General features: G+C 49.1%; 1 protein-coding gene across 1 annotated transcript in view; it reads right to left on the reverse strand.

Moving 5' to 3' along the window:
• GLB1L3 (galactosidase beta 1 like 3) overlaps positions 1-12,712 on the reverse strand; it is a 33,941-nt gene extending 21,229 nt beyond the window's left edge. The window contains exons 1-4 of the mRNA XM_087828763.1: positions 12,687-12,712; positions 6,674-6,886; positions 1,539-1,607; positions 803-898 (exon numbers count right to left, since the gene is read on the reverse strand). Of these exons, the coding sequence (XP_087684889.1) occupies positions 803-898; positions 1,539-1,607; positions 6,674-6,886; positions 12,687-12,712 (404 nt within the window). The remainder of the gene's footprint in view (positions 1-802; positions 899-1,538; positions 1,608-6,673; positions 6,887-12,686) is intronic.
• Between the last annotated feature and the right edge of the window lie 8,649 nt (positions 12,713-21,361).

Genomic DNA, 21,361 nt, shown 5'->3' on the forward strand with positions numbered 1-21,361 from the left:
TAAAAACACCCTTGGGTGAAGATTAAATAAAAATAAAACACCCTTTTCTTGAGCACAGCCTATGTACCTTAGGCACAGGGTTACACCCCTTCTGAGGCCTGAGACTCCAAGCACAGGAGGAGCTTCCAGCCAGTAAGCACCCCGGGCCGCGCAGCTGGCAGGGCCTCGGGCTCAGGGGGCAGGGAGCCGCTGCTTTGCCAAAACATCCGCCTCCTGCAAGGTCAGCTTCTGCTGCCCCTGAGCCCGAAGGGGGAACAGGCTCATCCTGGAGAAGACGAAGCCTCTACCTGACCCAGGGGATAAAGGTGCTCACCCGGAGGCCAAGCCATGGACTAAACAGAGTCCGTCAGCTTGTACAGTTACTAAAAGAGCGTCCTTGGGCTCTCACCCTGAGCCTCAGCTGTCTGATCTGAAGGCCAGCGGCACAGGTGAGGGGGAAACGGGGGGGAGCTGAGGGTCTCAGCTCAGCAGACATGATCTTCCACTAGCAAAATAAGAGAAAAGCCAGGGGTCCTCAGAACAAGCTCAGCGGTTGTCAGAGCCGGCCCTCCACCCCCAAAAGCTTCACTTCTATTCTTCCACCAAGTAGAACAGGGATGGGCCCGGAAGAAAGAGGGATGCGGTTGTCCAGTGCTTCCTCTCCCCACATTCCCAAGTCCCGCACCTGCGGCAGGGGGCTGACAGCGGGGCCCCCAGCTCACTGAGTCACTGCCAGCATCCCCGGGAACATGTGCTCAGTGCTGTGAGCATCCAGTTTCACTTTCAGTAAAATAACCGCAACCCTCCATCACAGCCTGCTCACCTGGGCAAGCCGCCGAGGTCGATCTCACTGCAGATGTAGGGGCCAGGACGCAGGATCACCCACAGCCCAATCTCTGCAGCCAGCCGGACAAAGGCCCTGGGAAGATCAATGTCAGCAACTCTGAGGACATCGAGCACATGGTAGGACCAGCCCACACACACCGCAGGCGGCAGAACTGCCCGGATGCTCTGCTCCCTGCCGTCCTCTCAACCAGAGGCAGGGCTGAGTGAAGGGAAGGCAGAGCCCTGACCCCCAGCAGAGCAGGTAGTCCTACACCTCTGGTCATAGGCCTGAGGCCCTGGCAGCGGGGTTCTCACCGGCTCCTAGACCAGGACCCTCTGCACAGCCCACCAGGTCATGAGGGGAAAGGTGTGAGACAGGGGACGGGTCCTCACAACAAACCTGACCCAGTGGCCTTGCTGTCTCGAGGGGCAACCCCTGTCCCAGCATGGGTGGCGAGACCCCACTGCAGAGCAGGGCTGACCCAGAAGGAGGCACCTCTGGGCTGCAGTGAGCAGGGCTGGGCTCCGAGAGGGCCTGGTCACCCAGAGTAACAAGTTCACAGCTGGAGAGCATCTGGTCCCGGTGCAGCCTGTCAATGTCCTGAGAACAGGCTCTGGGCCTCAGGCTCCCCCTGGCTCTCCAAGCAGAACTGAGATACACTATGGTCCCCGATCACCCCACCAGCCCCCTTCCTGTCCCCCAGGCAGGCCACAGATGCAGCAGCAGCACGTACTCAAGGTCCAGGTTCCCAGAGAAGTCAAACGTGCCTCTCTGTGGCTCGTGGAGGTTCCATGGAATGTAGCTGGAACAGGAAAGAGGGAAGGGCAATAATCATCTTATTTCTTTCCTATAAAGTCCTAGGTCAGCCCCACACCCATGCAAAAGCTAGGGCAGCTCTACTTTGAAACAAGCTGGACCTTCCAATGGCAATTAAACCTGTATTACATGAACAATGATTATTTTCAATAGTTCCTTTCTCTACTACCCAGTGTGGTCCAAGCTGTCAATAATCCTGATTCCTGATTCCTTGGAGTCATACATTAATTATCCCACTGACCACCCTTTCTTTGTAATACCCATTAAAAATATAAAGAAAAAAACACGAATGTCTACAGATGCCCAATAAGTTATTGCTAAGAATCAAAACAAGAACAGAAGGGGAGTTTTAATAGGATAATGGACACATAATAAAGAAAGGTGCCATCTTTGGATCTAGGGAGAAAGACCCCACCAGGGACCACAACCCATGCAGCTGAGTTTGCAGGGCCAAAAGGACATGTGTAAAATTTTATTAGGTGCTATTTTTTTTTTTAGGTGACTATATTTTAGGTGTCACCAACAGTTTTTTAGTATTGTGCCCTATTGTTTGTCTTAAGCCTTATAGTTCTTATTGCACAGTTTTTACAGTGTAGAGATTTTTAAGAATGAGTATGTTGCATTATAGCAGAACTGAGCATACTTTAAGATCTTTTGTTGTGAGTAGGAATGAAAAGTTGGTTTGCTAAAGATTTCAAACATGCATGATAAAGTTTATAACTATACACTGAGAGAACAGAATGAAATCATTTTGCTAAATGATGCTTACAAGTGGCTTTTTTTAAAGAACATTGCTGAGCCGTGGCCGGTTTGGCTCAGTGGTCGCGCATCGGCCTGCAGGCTGAAGGGGCCTGGGTTTGGTTCCGGCGAAGGGCACGTGCCTCGGTTGCAGGCTCCACCTCTGACCCCCGTGGGGCCCATGCGGGAGGCAACCAATCAATGTGTCTCTCTCTCTCTCTCCCTTCCACTCTCTCTGAAAAGCAATGGAAAAAATATCCTCGGGTGAGGATTTAAAAAAAAGAATATTGCTGAAAAAACTTCAGAAACAAAAAGATGGGAAATGATATCGATGAGATTAAATTAATCTACCAATCTTAAATCACAGGCAAAATGGATTTTTAAGGCAAAAAACTCTCAAATAGATGCTAAAAGAGGCATCAAATAATAATAAAGGGAACAATTCATCAAGAAAATATAATAATCATTGCCTTCTGTGATCTTAATATCATGTCTTAAGTAAAAAAGTTTAATGAATCAGAGAAGTAATGGATAAATCCACAGTCATAATGAGAAGACTTAAAATACTTCCCTAAGAAACAAAGATAATAACAGCAAAAAACTGTAAGGATATTGATTTGGAAAACACAATGAAAAGGCTGGATCTCATAAATACACAGAGAACTCAACAGCAACGGATAGAGCCTTACATTCTCAAAAAATACATGAACAGTTGTAAAATACAAATCCCAAAAATCTGCATTACATGGCTCATGATCCCAAGACAAATGCAAATAAATTAGAAAATTACACTTTATTTTTTTTAATGTTTTTGTTGAATTTTTTTTTTTTTAGAGAGGGAGGAGGGGAGAGGAAGAGAGAGAAACATCGATGTGACAGACATCGATCAGCTGTCTCCGGCACGCCCCCAACTGGGGATGGAGCCAGCAGTCAGGGTACACGCCCTGACGGGGAGTCCAGCCTGTGACTTCCTGGTGCCTGGGGCAATGCTCAACCAACGGAGCATGTAAATAAAACAAAAAGCATAGAGCTAAAATGTTCGAAACCAAATGACTGCCAAAGTATTATCTAGTAAAATCAGGGGAATTATATAACCAAAGCAATACTTAGAGGTATTCGTAGTCCTGAATAAATATATTAGAGAACAGGAAATGAGCTAAATATTCAACTCAGGAGACAAGGAGAAGAGAAGGAGGGGAGGGACAGAGAAAGAAGGTGCTAAATGAAATAAAGCACAAGAAAGGAAACTATGTGCACCTCAGAAGTCGTGAAATAAAAAACACAAAGCTACGCAGAAGATTAACAAAGCTACAACCTAATTCTTTGAGAAGACTAAAAATTTAGATAATATTAAGTAGAAAAAAAAGAGGAAAAGGCCCAAATTCACAGAATGATGTATAATTTCCAAGAAAGACAGGAGAATTTTTAAAGTCTCAGAATGGGGAAAAAAAAAAATCTATAGAATAATATACTCTAGAAGAAATGTAAAAACATGAGTTAAATAATAACTATTCAAAAAAGTTATATTATCCCCAAAATCATCCCCTCACAACCACAAAAGATAGTAGCCACGACATCTTACAGATAAATTTTAGGAAACATTCAGGCTAAAAATTTTTTTTGCAAAATATTTTCAGCGACCATAAAAAGAACATATAGTCATTTGATGAGTTTACTATACAATTAATATCAAAACTGGATCAGAGCCCGGCCAGCGTGGCTCAGCAGTTGCACATCGACCCGGGATCCAGGAGGTCGAGGTTGGATTCGGGTCAGGGCACGTGCCGGGGCTGTGGGCTCGATCCCCAGCAGGGGGCGTGCAACAGGCAGCCTATCAGTGACTCTCATCATTGATGTTTGTGTGTCTCTCTCTCCCCCTCTCCCTTCCCCTCTCTGAAATCAATAAAGATATATTTTAAAAATAATAACAAACTGAATGAGAAACTAACATAAAATGTTAAATCAATTTCAGTGACATACATGTCTGAAATAAAACACTAGCAAATCAAGCTAGCAATCTGGGGTGGGGGGAAGGGAGGTGCACATGCACATGTGCACGTCTCATAAAAGAATTTACCCCAGAGTGGTGCATTGGCTGAGTATCAGAAACACTGTCCACGTGACTTACTGCTTTAACAGAGGACTGAATAAAATCCTTTCAATAGATGCAGCAAAGGCTTTCAATAAAAGAACAATTATTTACGAGTATTGTTTGCAACTTAGATGAGCCAATTACCAATTTACTGCCTCTGGGCTTCAAATGCACCCTCCGCAGTACGGAAGGGCCCTTGAAGCAGTGTCTCCTTTACAGCGAATGTGTTTATCTTTGCCACAGGAGGGCAGTGGAGGGGCCCTGAGGAAGAAAGGGCTTCCATTGCTGAGCAGTTTTTTAATTTCTGTGGTCCTGCTGTATGTCCCGTTAGTGGTGTAGGAGTGTGAAGACATCTAGTGGTCCTTTCTTTTTTGAAAATTCAATACATTATAAGTATAATCCATAAGAACCAATGTAGAATTAATCCAGAAAGGCAAGGAAACTTAAATAGGGGGTGTGGCAAAAGTAGGTTTTACAGTCATTGCTATGGAAAATAACCCAATAATTAAAAACTAAGAATACAGTACTCACAACTGTAAACCTACTTTTGCCCACCCGAGTTTGGGAAAACAGTTAACACAGTGAAGACGTAGAGCATGACATCGCAGGCCCCGTCGTGTTTGGGAGCCACTCTTTCCCTTTCCATACTGTAAGGCTGGGCTTCTCGGGACAGCCTGTACTTTTTCCTGATGTTAACTAAGGAAACGCCACAGCCCGACCATGAGAACAAACAGACTTTTCTGATTGCTGGTGACAAACATCTATCTAATCAAGAAACAGAAAAATACATCCTACAGCATGAGATGACCGGCTGCCCTGCAAGGGCACTCGAACCTGACAAGATTCCACCGTGAGGGCTGGGAAGAGCACAGCATGGAAGGCACTGGACTGCCGAGCAGCTGGGCCCGGGCCCAGTGGGATTCCAGGCAAACCTCCGCTATCACCACCTGTGTGGTTTGGGGAAGAAGGCGCCTTCCCCTCCCTCCACCTGCGTTTTCTCAGTGGGGATAACACTACACGCCACGTAGGCCTGCTGAGGACAAGCGAGTTCATATTTCCCAGGGTGTAGAACATGCCTGGCTGCGTATAAACGCGACGTACATGTCCATTGGCAGCTTACTATACAGTGGTGGGTGTACTGAACTTAGCGTGTCTGCGGCTGGCACTGGCAGACTGGCCGTGCTGAGGGGGGTCCTGCCTCTCCTCTCACCTTGGGGAACACCCTCCCGCAAGGTCAGCCACACGTCCTTCTGCAGGCAGCTGCCACAGGGCTGCCTCCACGGAACTTTTCCTTTGGGCTCATCCTTCAACCCACCTTCAGTGACTTCCAATTTTCTCACTTTCAAGGCTTTTTTGGAAATAAGTCTGTTGTGAAGAGAACTCCACGGTTCCTAATTCAAATAGGATTTGGCTGGTGGCCCGGGCGGGGTTCTGTGGGCGGGGTGGCCCCCAGGGAGCTGCTGGGAGGAGGTGCTCCTCCCGAGCAAGCTGAGCCCTCTGTGCTTCCTTCCCTTCCTTCCCGAATACTGGGAATCCGACTGTCCATCTCTCGGGGCACTTGTGCAGATTAAGCAACTTCGTGGAAATGCTTAGGAAACGCCCAGCCATTAGTAAACCCTAAATGCATGCTACCTTTTGTCACTACACGCATAAGCATGTTAGATGTCATGCTAAACTTGTCATGTTACATTTACATTTAATCATGTCAAATTTATGTTTAAATTCTTCTTCTAGGCTCAACTGGGCCTATGGTTTTTGTTGCCACTGTAATTAAAGTACATGTACGTGCCATGGTTGTGACAGGGGTTTTTCATATAAATAAGATAAAGGTTTTATCTCATTTAATCATCAACACACCCTAGGAGGCGCCTGGTAGTCTGCCCATTACAGAGGAGGACGGCAGGGCTGGGCCCGAGGAGCAGGCTGTGTGATCGCTAAGCTACAGTATCCACTCCCTACGCTCCACTGAAGGTCACTTATGAGGCTAGTATTTCCTCGCATGTTCATTTTGATACAACTGTCATTCCTCCACATGTTCATTTCCCCATGCGTAAATAAGAACTGTTGTAGCAAGCATGGGACGTACGTGACCCTTAGCAAAAAGGCTCACGCTGGACATGGCTACTCAGAGGGTCCATCCTCTAGCCAGGCTCCGGGAACCAGGGGCAGATGCCACAGTCCCTGGAGGGCAGTGGGGGCCCCGGGGGCGCGGCAGCACTCACGTGGTGACGGTGTTGAAGCCGCAGGCCTTCAGCTTCAGGAGGCGGTCCTTCCAGTACTCCCTGGGCACCCGGAAATAGTGGATGGAGCCCCCGAAGATCAGGAACCTCTGGCCCTCCAGTGTGAAGTAGGGCCCACTCCCGTGCGTGCTTCCAGTCTGAAGTCCCACAGCTCGGCTCCGCAGCTCAAGAGGAGTCAGGTGAGACCAATTGAAACTGTTGAGAGACAGAGAGACATGGAGAGAGATGGAGAGAGATGGAGAGAGATGGAGAGAGACGGAGAGAGACGGAGAGGGAGGAGAGAGACGGAGAGACAGAGAGAGACGGAGAGGGAGGAGAGAGACGGAGAAAGACGGAGAGGGAAGAGAGAGACGGAGAGGGAGGAGAGAGACGGAGAGAGACGGAGAGGGAGGAGAGAGACGGAGAGGGAGGAGAGAGACGGAGAGATGGAGAGAGAGGAGAGAGACGGAGAGGGAGGAGAGAGATGGAGAGACGGAGAGAGATGGAGAGAGAGGAGAGAGACGGAGAGGGAGGAGAGAGACGGAGAGAGAGGAGAGAGACGGAGAGAGAGGAGAGAGACGGAGAGGGAGGAGAGAGACGGAGAGAGAGGAGAGAGATGGAGAGGGAGGAGAGAGACAGAGAGGGAGGAGAGAGACGGAGAGAGACGGAGAGGGAGGAGAGAGACGGAGAGGGAGGAGAGAGACGGAGAGAGACGGAGAGGGAGGAGAGAGACGGAGAGAGACAGAGAGGGAGGAGAGAGACGGAGAGGGAGGAGAGAGACGGAGAGAGACGGAGAGGGAGGAGAGAGACGGGGAGAGACGGAGAGAGACGGAGAGAGAGGAGAGAGACGGAGAGAGACGGAGAGGGAGGAGAGAGACGGAGAGGGAGGAGAGAGACGGAGAGAGAGGAGAGAGATGGAGAGGGAGGAGAGAGACAGAGAGGGAGGAGAGAGACGGAGAGAGACGGAGAGGGAGGAGAGAGAGGAGAGAGACGGAGAGGGAGGAGAGAGACGGAGAGAGAGGAGAGAGATGGAGAGGGAGGAGAGAGACAGAGAGGGAGGAGAGAGACGGAGAGAGACGGAGAGGGAGGAGAGAGACGGAGAGGGAGGAGAGAGACGGAGAGAGAGGAGAGAGAGGAGAGAGACGGAGAGGGAGGAGAGAGACGGAGAGAGAGGAGAGAGATGGAGAGGGAGGAGAGAGACAGAGAGGGAGGAGAGAGACGGAGAGAGACGGAGAGGGAGGAGAGAGACGGAGAGAGAGGAGAGAGATGGAGAGGGAGGAGAGAGACAGAGAGGGAAGAGAGAGACGGAGAGAGACGGAGAGAGAGGAGAGAGACGGAGAGGGAGGAGAGAGACGGAGAGAGAGGAGAGAGATGGAGAGGGAGGAGAGAGACAGAGAGGGAGGAGAGAGACGGAGAGAGACGGAGAGGGAGGAGAGAGACGGAGAGGGAGGAGAGAGACGGAGAGAGACGGAGAGGGAGGAGAGAGACGGAGAGAGACAGAGAGGGAGGAGAGAGACGGAGAGAGACGGAGAGGGAGGAGAGAGACGGAGAGGGAGGAGAGAGACGGAGAGAGACGGAGAGGGAGGAGAGAGACGGAGAGGGAGGAGAGAGACGGAGAGGGAGAAGAGAGATGGAGAGAGACGGAGAGGGAGGAGAGAGATGGAGAGAGATGGAGAGGGAGGAGAGAGACGGAGAGATGGAGAGAGACGGAGAGAGATGGAGAGAGATGGAGAGGGAGGAGAGAGACGGAGAGAGACGGAGAGAGGAGAGAGACGGAGAGGGAGGAGAGAGACGGGTAGAGACGGAGAGAGATGGAGAGAGAGGAGAGAGAGGAGAGAGACGGAGAGAGAGGAGAGAGACGGAGAGGGAGGAGAGAGACGGGGAGAGACGGAGAGAGACGGAGAGAGAGGAGAGAGACGGAGAGAGACGGAGAGAGACGGAGAGAGACGGAGAGGGAGGAGAGAGATGGAGAGACGGAGAGAGACGGAGAGAGAGGAGAGAGACGGAGAGGGAGGAGAGAGACGGAGAGAGATGTAGAGAGATGGAGAGAGACGGAGAGGGAGGAGAGAGATGGAGAGAGATGGAGAGGGAGGAGAGAGACGGAGAGATGGAGAGAGACGGAGAGAGATGGAGAGAGATGGAGAGGGAGGAGAGAGACGGAGAGATGGAGAGAGACGGAGAGAGACGGAGAGAGGAGAGAGACGGAGAGGGAGGAGAGAGACGGGTAGAGACGGAGAGAGATGGAGAGAGAGGAGAGAGACGGAGAGAGAGGAGAGAGACGGAGAGGGAGGAGAGAGACGGGGAGAGACGGAGAGAGACGGAGAGAGAGGAGAGAGACGGAGAGAGACGGAGAGAGACGGAGAGAGACGGAGAGGGAGGAGAGAGACGGAGAGAGACGGAGAGGGAGGAGAGAGACGGAGAGACGGAGAGGGAGGAGAGAGACGGAGAGAGATGGAGAGAGATGGGGAGAGGGAGGAGAGAGACGGAGAGACGGAGAGAGACGGAGAGGGAGGAGAGGGACGGAGAGACAGAGAGGGAGGAGAGGGACGGAGAGACGGAGAGGGACGGAGAGACGGAGAGGGAGGAGAGGCTGCAGAAGGCCCAGGGAAAGGTGGTCCTTGCTGGCAGGACTTGCTGTGTCTGCTTCTGAAATGATTTTCTCCAGAAGAGGGAAGTTCCCCGGGGCCCCCCTCCGGCAAACCTGTGCAGGGGCATCTGGGGCGCATCATCCAAAAAATGAATGTACTTTTCATGTTTCGCCCGACGAGCAAAACTTGATGAGATCAATGGCAGAAACAAGATGTTCAGGATTCTTTTCCATGAGAGACGTGGACTGAAAGGAGAAAGAAGAGCCATGACAAGGGGGAGGCGCTGGCCTCACCCCACCCCGAGGCCCAGAGCGCTGCCCCGGAGGCAGGTGGGCGGCAGGGCGCAGGGGCGCCTCAGCGCGGAGCCCCTGGGCCAGGAAGGCTGAAGCTCTGCGGGGTTCCAGGTCCCTCCTCACAACCAGTTCTCCCACAGCCCCCCTCCGTCGGGGCAGAAAATGGGGAGAGACCTGGAGAAGCCTCCGTCAGGAACCAGGCAGGGCTGGGCACTGGGGGAGGGGTGCTGGTGAAAGGGGAGAGGGGCTCAGGGGCAGGTGGGAGCGCCCCGCCCCCCGGGCTCCGACGGCGCGGCGTCCGGCCCCTGGCGCAGGGGACAGACGCTCCGCAGGGCGGGCTTGGCCGAGGTGCGGGGAGAGGAGGGCTGGAGGGCGGGAGCCTGCAAGGGGAGCTGCGAGGATGAGTCCCAGGCAGACCTGCGGGTCCCAGACCTAAGGGGCCCTTGCCCCCCGAAGGCGGGATGAGCAGCGACGGTCACCTGAAGCGCCGCGGGGAGCTCATCGCGGCGAGGCCCGCGCGCCGAGGTCCCGCGCTGCGCCCGCCGCCTCCCCGCAGGGGCCCCGCCGGTTCAGGGGCGCCGCGGGCCGGGAGCTGGCCCTGCGAGTCCCCGGAGTCGCGGGGCTGCCGCGGGGGCCCAGGAGCAGCAGGTCCGGGCTCTGGGCAGCGACAGGGACAGAGCTCCGCGCGCGACCAGGACGTGGAGCCGCCTGCGCGCGGGTGTCTCTCCGCCGGGGACGTGACGGGAGCGGTGCCCGGCGCGCGGCTTGGCCTTTAGTTTCCTTAACTGTGGGTCACCAACCGATTGAGACAGAAAGGCAGACTGGAGTGGGAAGCCAGGAGGACAGCTCAGCCCACGCCATGCACCAGAGGGCGGGGGAGTTTGGGCTCGGCGGGTTGAGCAACTTTCACAAGGGCGCTTGGGTTCCAGGAGCGCTGCGGGCGAGTGGGCGGGGCGGCCCGCGCGACGAAATCGTTTGCAGTAGGCGAGCCAGTGCTAAAGGCAGGTTCCGCGGGGTGCAGGGGCGTCGGCGGGGCCGCAGGCCGCCCCAGGAGCAGGGCCGTCTCGCCCCGGCCGTGGGTGCGCGAGGGGGCCCCTCGGAGCCGCGGGGAGCGGGGCGCTGCGCCTCTCGGCGGGTGGCTCCCGGGACTGACCCAGCCGGCGGACGACAGTGCGGCTCCCTCGGTTACAAAGTAGCAGCGGGCGGGCTGGGAAGGTCGCGTCCCTGGGAGGCGGGGCGGGGGCGCTGCGCGTGCAGAGCTCAGCGCAGGGGCCTCTTGGCAGAGAGTTCAAGCAGAAACGAAGCCTGGATTTAGCTTCGTGGAGCGACTACCTGGCCGCGAGGCGGAGGCTGGGCGGGTCACCTCAGGAGACCTGGTGATGCAGGGGTGAGGGCTGGAGCCGCGTCCTGGGGTCATGCTGAGCAAGAAAAAACTTCAGGTGAAACTGGCAGCTCTCGAAAATTGATTGGATGAGGCAGGTGACAGAGAGAGAGAGACAGAGAGACAGAGACAGAGAGGAGAATGGGATGGCCAACATGCCTCAGGCTTAAGTGACTTGGGTAGACGATGGTGACATTTATTGAGATCCGAAACACAGGACGTGATGGAGGTTTCAGTGGAGGCGGGAGAGAGATGAACCGGCCAGAAGATCCTGTGATGCAGATGAAGTCTTCTGAGCTTTCCTTCTGCGGCCTTGCTTTCCTCGGTGACAGGTTGAAACCAAGGGCGTCGTTTCCAGAGAACAGTGTGGATTTTTCTCTCTCTGGTCTCACTCATTCCAGGTGTACTTTCCTCCTTGAAGCCTCAGCTCCCTGAGAATCCTGTGGATTATCCATCTTTGCCCCATTCTTGGGTTGGAAGCAGTGGACTTCTGCGACTTCCTGTCTTACACAGAAGCGGAATATTTAGCTTCTTTGACTATACCTGGCTTAATAAATTTGTATTTATAGCCACAAAACTTCATTCTCCTTTTGCAAGATTTTTTTTCAACTAGTCGAGGATTTGTGCCTTTTCGTATAAAATTTAGAATAAGCTTCCCTATTTCTACAAAAAGGCATGCTAAAATTTTTATAGGAATTTCATGAGACCTGTAGACCCAGCTGGGGAGCACTGACATCTTCACCACGCTGAGTCTTCAAAGCCCATGAACATGCTGTGTCTCTTCTCTTATTTAGGGCTCCTTTCACTTTTTTTCATCAGAATTTTGTGATTTTTGACATACAGGTCCTATGCACATTTTGTTAGGGCTGTACCTCAGTACTTCGTTTTCTTTTGAGCAATTTTAAGTGGTATTGTATTTTTAAGTTCAGTTTCAACATGTTCACTGTTAGCATATGGAAATGCAGTTGAGTGTCTTGTATCGATTTATGTTCTGTGTACTTGGTAAACTGACTTATTTGTTCTGAGGTTGTTTTAAAAATTGAAAACCCACTCCTTGGGATTTTCTACACGAGCAATTATGTCATCTGCAAATACAGACAGTTTTATTTCTTTACAACCTCCATGTCTTTTTAGTTATTTCTTTTTTTATCTTATTGTGGTAGCTAGAACTTCTAGTACTGTGTTGATAAGAGTGGTGAGAGCTGACGGCCTTACCCAGTCCCAGGCTCCGGTGGAACACATTCGGTCTTTCTCCGATAGGCACATTAGCTGTGGGCTTTGTGTTTATGCTGTTTAGCAAGTGGGAGCAGTTCCTTTCTGTTCCTGACCTGCTGAGATTTTTTATTATGACCGGTGTCGGATTTTGTCAAATACTTGAACCCTCTCTCTAATGTCTATAACGTTACTGTCCTACTTCCCTTCCTGAAAGATACTTTTGACAGATACAGGATTTGCAGTTGTGTGATATTGTGATATTAAGACATATATATTAGGCCTTCATGCCCAGCTCCTGGAGCAGCTCCTAAAACACTTGGAATTTTCTGCCTTGTAAGGAGGAGAAGAGCATCTTTTGTTATTCATAACAAGCCTCAGGTCTCAACCGCACCTGAGTTTAGATAAATGAGGTGACTTTTGGAAAGGACTTAAGGGTAAGGGGTTGGTTGCTAGGGGACCCAACCCAGCTTTCAGTCCCCCCTCCACCCCCACACACTAACCTCTGGGGAGGGAGAGAGACTAGAGTTTGGGTTACTTACCAGTGGCCAGTGACTTCATCGCTCATGCCTGCGTCAGGAAGCCTCCATCAAAACCCTGGCTGAAGAAGCTCAGGGAGCTTCCAGGCTGGGAGACGGCTGCACCCAGTGAGGGTGATGCACCCAGTGAGGGCATGGAGGCTTCGTGTCCCTTCCCCATACCTGGCCCTATGCATCTCACCCATTTGGCTATTCCTGAGTTATATCCTTTATAATAAACCAGTAAACCTAAGTAAGTGTTTCCCTTCGTTCTGTGAGCGGTTATAGAAAATTATCAAATGTGAGGAAGAAGTCACGGGATCTCTGATTTTTTGTAGCCTGTTGATCAGAAATACAGGTGACGACCTGGGACTGGGCTCTGAAACGGGAGCAGGGAGTCATGTGGGGCTGGGCCTGTATCCTGGGGCTCGGTGCTAGCTCTGGGCAGTTAGTGTCAGAATTGAGTTAAATTGTACGACGCCCAGTTGGTATTTGCTCAGAGTTGGAGAATTGGTTGGTGTGGAAAACCCACACATCTGGTGTTAGAAGTGTTGCGTGATTAAAGGGAAGTAGGTTTTCCTTGAGGTTGACAATACTTTGCTTTCAGCACTTAAAAAACATTGTGCAGCTTCCTCTGGCCTCCATAAAAAAGGCTTGTATTCCATCTCATAATTGCCTATCATTCCAGGCAGGTAATGCATCATTTCCCTCTGGTTGCTTTCAAGATATTGCTTTCCTCTTTTTAGTGTTTCAGTTTTTTAAAAGACTTTATTTTTTAGAGCAGTTTTAGGTTAATAATAAAAATGAGAGCAAGACACAGAGATTTCCCATCCACTCCCTGCCCCACACATATGAAGCCTCTCCCAATATGAGCATCGCTCACTCCTTTTTTTTAAACCAAGAATGAATCTGTACTGATGCGTCCTGATTACCCAGAGCCCATAGTTTACATTACGGTTCATTTTTGGTGTAAACTCCAGGGATCTAGACAAATGTGTAATAATGACATGTCTCCGTCATTATAATACCGTTTAGAGTGTTTCGCTGCCCTGAAAACCCTCTGCTGCACATATTCCTCCTCTCTCCTCCCAACCCATGACACTGCTCTTTTATTGTCTCCATAGTTTTATCGTTTTGAGGATGTCATACAGTCAGAATCATACAGTATGAGCCTTTTCAGATTGGCTCCTCTCAGTCATATGCATTTAAGTTTCTCCATGTCTTTTTATGGCTTGATGGCTCATTTCTTTTCATCGCCGAATAATATTCCATTGTCTGGACGCTGGATGCACCACAGCTGACTTACTCATCTACTGAAGGGCGTCTTGGTTGCCTCCAAGCGTTGGTAATTATAAATAAAGCTTCTATAGACATCTGCGTGCAGGGTTTTGTGTGGAAATAAGTTTTTAATTCGTGGTTAAATACCAAGGAGCTTGATTGCTGGGTGTGTGGTTAGTTTTGTAAGGAACTTCTAAACTCCTTCCCAAGTGGCTGTCCCACTTTGCATTGCCTGCTGCTCACACGCTCACCAGCCCTGGGCGTTGGCAGTGTCTGGATTGGGGTCACCCTGGTAGATGTGTCAGTGCTGCTTTAATCGGCATTCCCATGATGAAATAGGATCTGGACTGTCTTATATATTTATTGGTCATTTGTATATCTTCTCTGGTAAGGTGTCTATTAAGGTCTTTGGCTCATTTTTAATCAGGTTGTTTGTTTTCTTACTGTTGAATTCTAAGAGATCTTTGTATATTTTGAATAAGGCTCTTATGAGATGTGTCTTTTGTAAATTTTTTCTCCAAATCTATGACTTCTCTTCTTATTCTCTTAATATTGTGTTTCACAGAGTAGAATTTTTTAATTTTAATGAAGTTCAGCTTATCAATGATTTCTTTCATGAATCGTGTCTTTGGTGTTGTATCTAAAAATTCATCACTGTATCCAAAGTCATCTAGGTTTGCTCCTATACTATCTTCTAGGAGTTTTATAGTTTTGCATTTTATATTTAGGGCTATGATTTATTTTGAATTAATTTTTGTGAAGGATGTAAGGTCTGCGTCTAGATTTTTTTTTTTTTTGCATGTGGATGCCCAGTTGTTCCAGCACCAGTTTTGAAAAGAAGACATTTGCTCTATTGCATTGCTTTTGCTCCATTGTCAAAGATCAGTTGGCGATATTTATGGAGTCCGTTTCCATCCCGTTATCTGTCTGTTCTTTCACAATGCCACACTGTCCTCATTACTGTAGCTCTGTAGTAAATGTTGAGGTTGAATAGCACCAGTCCTCCGACTTCGTTCTTTTTTAACATTGTGTTGGCTATTCTGGATTCTCTGTCTCTCCATATAAACTTCAGAATCAATTTGTGAATATCCATGCATGACTTACTGGGATTTGGGTTGCTGAAAGGAAAATAGATCTTTAGCTAATTCTGATTGTGTTCAGGAGGAAAAGTTGTCAGATGTAAGGAATAAAATGCTATATGATCTTAAGAAGTAAAAAAATATAGTAAAAACATATGTCAGCCGCCTTTGTATTAGGGGGAAAATAGGGTAGAATGCCTGTAGTGAATCTAAGACAGTTTCTTTCACTGTGATTCTAATGACCTTCAAGGAAAAATTTTAAATAAAATAAAGGACCATGGTATTCATTTTTGTGGGTTAAAATACATTACCACCTAAATCATCAAAACCACAACTAGAAAATTACATCATATTATGTATGTTATATTGATGATGTTGATCATAAAACTCTTCTTCTTTTACAAATATTACTTAAGATTCTAAAAAAAAATTCAGGATCCTTGCCTGGTTCTTATATTTATATATGTTCTATCTAGTTTCTGGTAATTCCTTGTAAATTAATCTAGAACTTTTAATTAATTATCCAAACTACAGCAAAATGTATATTATCCAGTTTCTCATACTTTTCTTCAATAAACTTAGGCATTTAAATAAGATGAAATTAGGGCAATTTTTATCAGCTTAAAATCTAGAGAGGACTTCATCAAGGCAGAGCAACCTGGAGCAGTTGCTTACAATCTTGCCTGAAACAGCTAACAAACCAGGCCAGACAGAAATATTTGGAGAGTATATCCGTCATTCATTTAAAATATTTTTATTAAAGATTTTTCAGATATTGGACAGAAGGCAACACAGGGCTGTGATCCCTGAGATGAAGGAAGTCAACAAGACAAGCCCTGAGCTTGCTGCCTGCAAGCAGCTTCCAGGGCGCGACGCAGAGGGGGAATCCAGATGGAGCCCAGCGTCCCTGCTGAGCTGAGGAGACAGATGGAAATGCAGGCGCCCAGGCAGCTGCTCTGTGGGACGAAGCACAGAGAGGAGGAATCTGCACGGGGGGTTCCAGAGAGCCACAGAGGGGTCCCATGGAGCCTCTGGCTGAGTTCTGAACCGTGCACGCCTGTGAGACAAGGACCGAGGACAGGAAAGAACAGCTAAAAGGCAGAAAAAGTCCTCGGGGCTTGCACAGGTCTGGAAATAGCTCACATCTCACCAGCTGGAGTGGAAAGATGATCTAATATTTAGGGAAGCCAGTGGAGTCCTAATAAGACTATTGAAATCTAAACTCCCTCTAACGAAGCTGAAAATTCATTTGTTTTTGTTTGTTTGTTAATCCTCACCCCAGGATATTTTTTCCAGTGGTTTTTTAGAGAGAATGGCAGGGAGGAGGAGAGACAGAGAGAGAAACATGGGTGTGAGAGAGACACATCGATCGGGCGCCTCCTGCACACGCACAACCAGGGCCGGGGATCGAGCCTGAGACCCTTCAGTCCACGGGCTGACACTCTAACCACTGAGCCAAACCAGCTGGGGCTAAAAATTAATTCTTGAAAAGATCAAACGGATTCCAAGTACTGTGGTGGCATCCCAGAACAAAGCCCCAAAATATCTAAAGGATTACAGCAGACTCAGCAAACAACAACATAACATTCACAACGTTCAGCATCCAATGAAAAAAATTACCATCCATACAAGAAGCAGGGAAGTATGACACATAACCAGGAGAAAACTCAGTCCATGGAAACATGCGTGATGCAGACGAAGGGGCTAGCAGGAAAGGGTGGACAGCTGCTGGGATTATTCTCCGCGTGGTAAAGGCTGAGGAAAAGAGGAGCATGGTAAAGAGACAAACCGAAGGTTTAGAACACATCCAAATGGAACTTCCAGTGATTAGAAATACAATTTCTAAAATTAAAAATAGCCTGACTGGATTAATAGCGTAATAAACATTACATAAGAACAGATCAGTAAACCTAAATAGGAAACAAGGGAAATTATCCACAAGCAAGGACAGAGAGAAATAAATAAACAGAGCGTCAGTATCCTTTGAGACACTACCGAGTGGTCCAGCATATTGTAGTTGGAGCCCCAGAAGGAGGGAGGTAGAAAAAAATACTTGAAGAAATGGGGGCCAAAATATTTCAAATTTGATGTTTACCTTGGATCCAAGATGTTTACTAATCTGTAAGCAGAATAATCATACAGAACACCACCAACCAGGGAGAGAGTCCTCACGAGACCTCACCACGCTGACACTGAGTTTACTGATAACTAATGAAAACCAGCAAAATTTGTCAAGGTGAAAATTTAGCTACTTTCACTTGTGCGCCATGCTTGTTTTAGGAAACTGTTTATTAAGTAGCAAGACGTTTACTATGGGAAATGGCAAAGGCTCATTTGAGCTATAAAATGGTCTCAGTAGTGTCCCAGTAACTTATTTGACCCATGACGATATATAGTTGATAAAGTCGGATAGAGGGATAGATGAAAGACATATTCTTTTTTTTTTAGAGGAATGTAGAGGGAGATAGATCAATGATGAGAGAGTCATTGATCAGCTGCCTCCTGCACCCCCCCCCACCGGGGATCGAGCCCAAAGCCCGGGCACGGGCCCTGACCCAGACTCGAACCCTGACCTCCTGGTCCAGAGGTCGATGCTCAGCCGCGGGGCCTCGCCGGCCGGCCTGGTGAAAGACATATCCTTGCCAGTCAGAGATCTTCAGGTCCCTAGTTTTAAGTTTACTCCTTGTAAACATTCAAACTTGAATTAATCATCTCCTCCTGCAGGTGAGATGGGGGCGTGTGTCGCCCAGGGCAGCCCTCAGGCCCGGAAGCCAGCAGACGGCCTGCGCTCGGTCCCTCAGCCACGGTCCCCAAGCACCAGAGTCGCTGAGGGGGTTTCGCGGCAGGCAGCCCGTCTCAGCTGCTGTCTCTGGTTCAGTGTCGCTCAAACGTGTCCTTCGTTGGAGAGGGAGGCTCTGAATCTGCTAAATGCGGTCATTAGTTACGGAAATGGGAAACCACGCATGAGTCCAGGTAAGAATCCCAGGTTAAAACGTGTTGTCAGGAGTTTTCTGCCTGTGAACTAAGGTTAATAGGTGATCACGGTGAGGTGGAAAGATTGCTCTCGGCTCCTGTGCAGGTTTAATTATGGAAAAAATTCCAGGTCTTTAAACGGTACAGGAGAAAAGAAGAATTAGCCTACGGGGCATCCATTAAGCAGGCTGTTCTTGCAGATAACCTGATTTATTATAAGGTAAGAGTTGAACAGGAATTGTCTTTAAGAATATTAAAAAAGCTTTGTCCTGAAGTGATTCATTTTCATCAGGGTTTTTGTTATTAATAGCTAACATTTACCAGGCACTCATTAGCCAGGCATTGTTCTAAGTGTTAACATTTATTACCTCGACTCTCACTGCCTCATAAAGCAAGGACCTGATGTACTATGGAATTGTATGCCTGGAACCTATATAATTTTATTAACCAATGACACCCCAATAAATTCAATAAAAAAGAAAAAAAAAGCAAGTACCATCACAATCCCTACTTTAGCCATGAGGGAGCTAGGGCACAGAAGTGTCAGTGACTTGTGTCAAGTCAGACGACAGATTGGTGACAAAGCTGGGATTTGAATGACCTTCAGGTTAGGTCTCATGCTATGCAAATGCTCATTGGTTCAATTCTTCAGCCGGACTTGGCTCAGCAGCTGTCTGTGAACTGGTAGCACGTGCAGAGCACCACACGGTACAAACCTGTGAGGTAGCCTAGAGGACGCCGCTTCAGGAAAACGTACAACGCATTTAAAATGAAAGTATAACGACGTGACTAGTAAAAGGGAAAATAAAATGCTTCTAAGCTAGCAGATCTATGAAATAAATTCTGGAGAGCAAGGAAATGACTGTTCGAAGGCTTGAAAAGTCTCCTGGGTTCTTTATTAGTAAAGCAACCTGACCCTTCTCTCAAAAAGACATACAAATGGCCAACAGAGACTTAAAACAATGCTCAACATCACTATAAGGGACATAAATTAAAACCACAGTGAGACACCACACCTCACTCCTGTTAGAACGGCTGTTCTGAGAACTACACAAGAAATAAGTGTAGGGGAGGCTGTGGAGAGAAAGGAGGCCCATTCACTGCTGGTGGGAATGTGAACCGGAACAGCCGCTGTGGAAACAGTATGGAACTTTCTCAAAAAATTAAGAATAGAGCTACCGGGTGACCCAGCAACCCCTCTTCTGGGTATCTACCTGAAAAATTTAAAAACACTTATTCATAAAGATACGTGCACCCCTATGTTCACTGCAGCACTGTTTGCGGTGGCCGAGACGCGGAGGCCACCTCAGTGTCCTCCGACAGGGCACGGGGTAAAGAGGGTGTGGGGCGTGGGCACAGTGGAACACTGCTCAGCAGAAGAAAAGACGAAATACTGTCGCTTTTGACAACATGAATGAGTCTTAAGAACATCATGTTAAGCAAAATAAGTCAGACAGAAAAAGTTAAGAACCATGTGACTTCACACGTGGTTTATAAAACAGAAAGCAACAAATGAACAAACGGGAAAAGCTAACAAAACCTCAGACACTCGCAACAGTATGGTGGTTACGAGGAGGAGGGGGCGGGGTGGGGTCGTAAAGGGTAGAGAGTGTCAACTATGTGGCGAGGGAAGGAGAGCTAACTTCGGGTGGGGAACATACAATGTAACATACAGGTGATGTATATAGGCTTGTACACTTGAAACCCATGTAATCTCATTAACCAACGTCACCCCTATACATTTAGTAATTTTTTTATTTTAAATCATTTAAAATGTGTTTTTATTGGTCTCAGAGAGAGGGAGGGAGAGGGGGAGAGAGAAACATCAGCGATGTGTCTTGGGTGGGCCTCTTCGGGTTCCTCTGCGCTTCCCGGACGGGTGTGTCTCTTTCCTCTACCAAGTTAGGGAAGTTTTCCATCATTGTTTCTTCAAGTAGGTTTTCAGTTTCTTGTCCTCTCCTTTCTCCTTCCGGATGTAAGGGTTGGTACATTGACGTTGTCCCAGAGGCTCCTTACATGACCCTCTTTTTTCTTTCTTGTTGCCGTTCTGATTGGGTGGCTTTTTGCCTCCTTGTTTTCCAAATCGCTGATGTGATTCTCGGCTTCATCTGCTCCACTGCTGATCCCCTGTAAATTATTCATTTCAGTTAGTGTCGCCTTCGTTTCTTACTGGTCCTTTTTTATGCCCTTGATGTTCTCACTGAGTTCACTGAGCATCCTTATAACCAGTGTTTTGAACTCTGCGTCTGGTAGATTATTGTCTCCATTTCGTTTAATGCTTTTTCTGGAGTTTTGTTCTGTTCTTTCCTTTATGATGTTTCTCTGTCTCCTCATTTTGGCCGCTTCTCCGTGTTTGTTTCTACGTATTAGGTAGAGGTGCTATGCCTCCCAGGTTTGGTAGAGTGGCCTAAGGTAGTGGGTGTCCTGCAGGGTCCAGTGGCACAGCCTCTCCAGTCACCCAAGCTGGGCACTCCAGGTGAGCCCCCCCGTGTGGGTTGTGTGCACCCTCCTGTTGCTGTTGAGCCTTGATTGCTGTTGACACATCCATGGGAGGGATTTGCCCTCCGGCCAATCAACTGCAAGGACTGGCGGTGACCTCTGTGGAGAATCAGCTGTGCAGGGGCTGACCCCACAGAGCAGGACTGACCTCAGTGGGGCTCTGATGCCCACTGAGTCCGCCCCTTGAGTGTGTCGTTTGTGGAGTGTGTTGGGTGGTGATGCTTTGATGTGGTCTGAATGTGTCCACTGTGTGCGCTGGCTCTGGGGCCGTGTGGGAGGTACAGGCCTGGTCAGCCACTGCCAGTGTTCTGCCCGAGGCCATCCAGCATGAGCTGCAGAGCAATCCGCAGATGGCTGCTACTTGTGCTGTGCTTGGAGGTGCCCAGGAGAGGCCAAGCTGTGAACGGAGGCTGGCTGCTACCAGTGCTGGGCCTGGGGCCACTTAGCAAGAGGTACGAGGCACGCGGAGGCCAGATGCTGCTTGTTTGAGAGATTTTCGGAGAGTCTAACGCATGAGCCAAGACATTCTTATGGATAAGGCACTGAAAACCACTTGGATGGGCCTGCAAGCTCAGTGGGGTGGGGACTCAGTGAGTCACCACGGTGGGGTGCACAATGTCAGCCAGGCTGATGGAGACTCAGGTACGGCACCCGCTGGCGGATTCTGTGTGTATAGTGGGGTGTCCCAGAAAAGGAACGGGGGCCTCTGCCAGCACTTCTGTCTGGGAGGAAGCCGCCCCACAGCTCTCACCCTGATGCCAGACAAGTCAGTTCCTCCCCGTATGTCCTGGGCACCTTTCGAGCTGCTGCCCGGTGCTGGAGCTCGGAGCAAGTGAGCCTGAGTAAGTCTGCGCAGGCCCCTTGAGGGCA

The sequence above is a fragment of the Miniopterus natalensis genome, chromosome 20 (assembly GCF_054644295.1).
Source record: "Miniopterus natalensis isolate mMinNat1 chromosome 20, mMinNat1.hap1, whole genome shotgun sequence".
Classification (NCBI taxonomy): Eukaryota; Metazoa; Chordata; class Mammalia; order Chiroptera; family Miniopteridae; genus Miniopterus; species Miniopterus natalensis.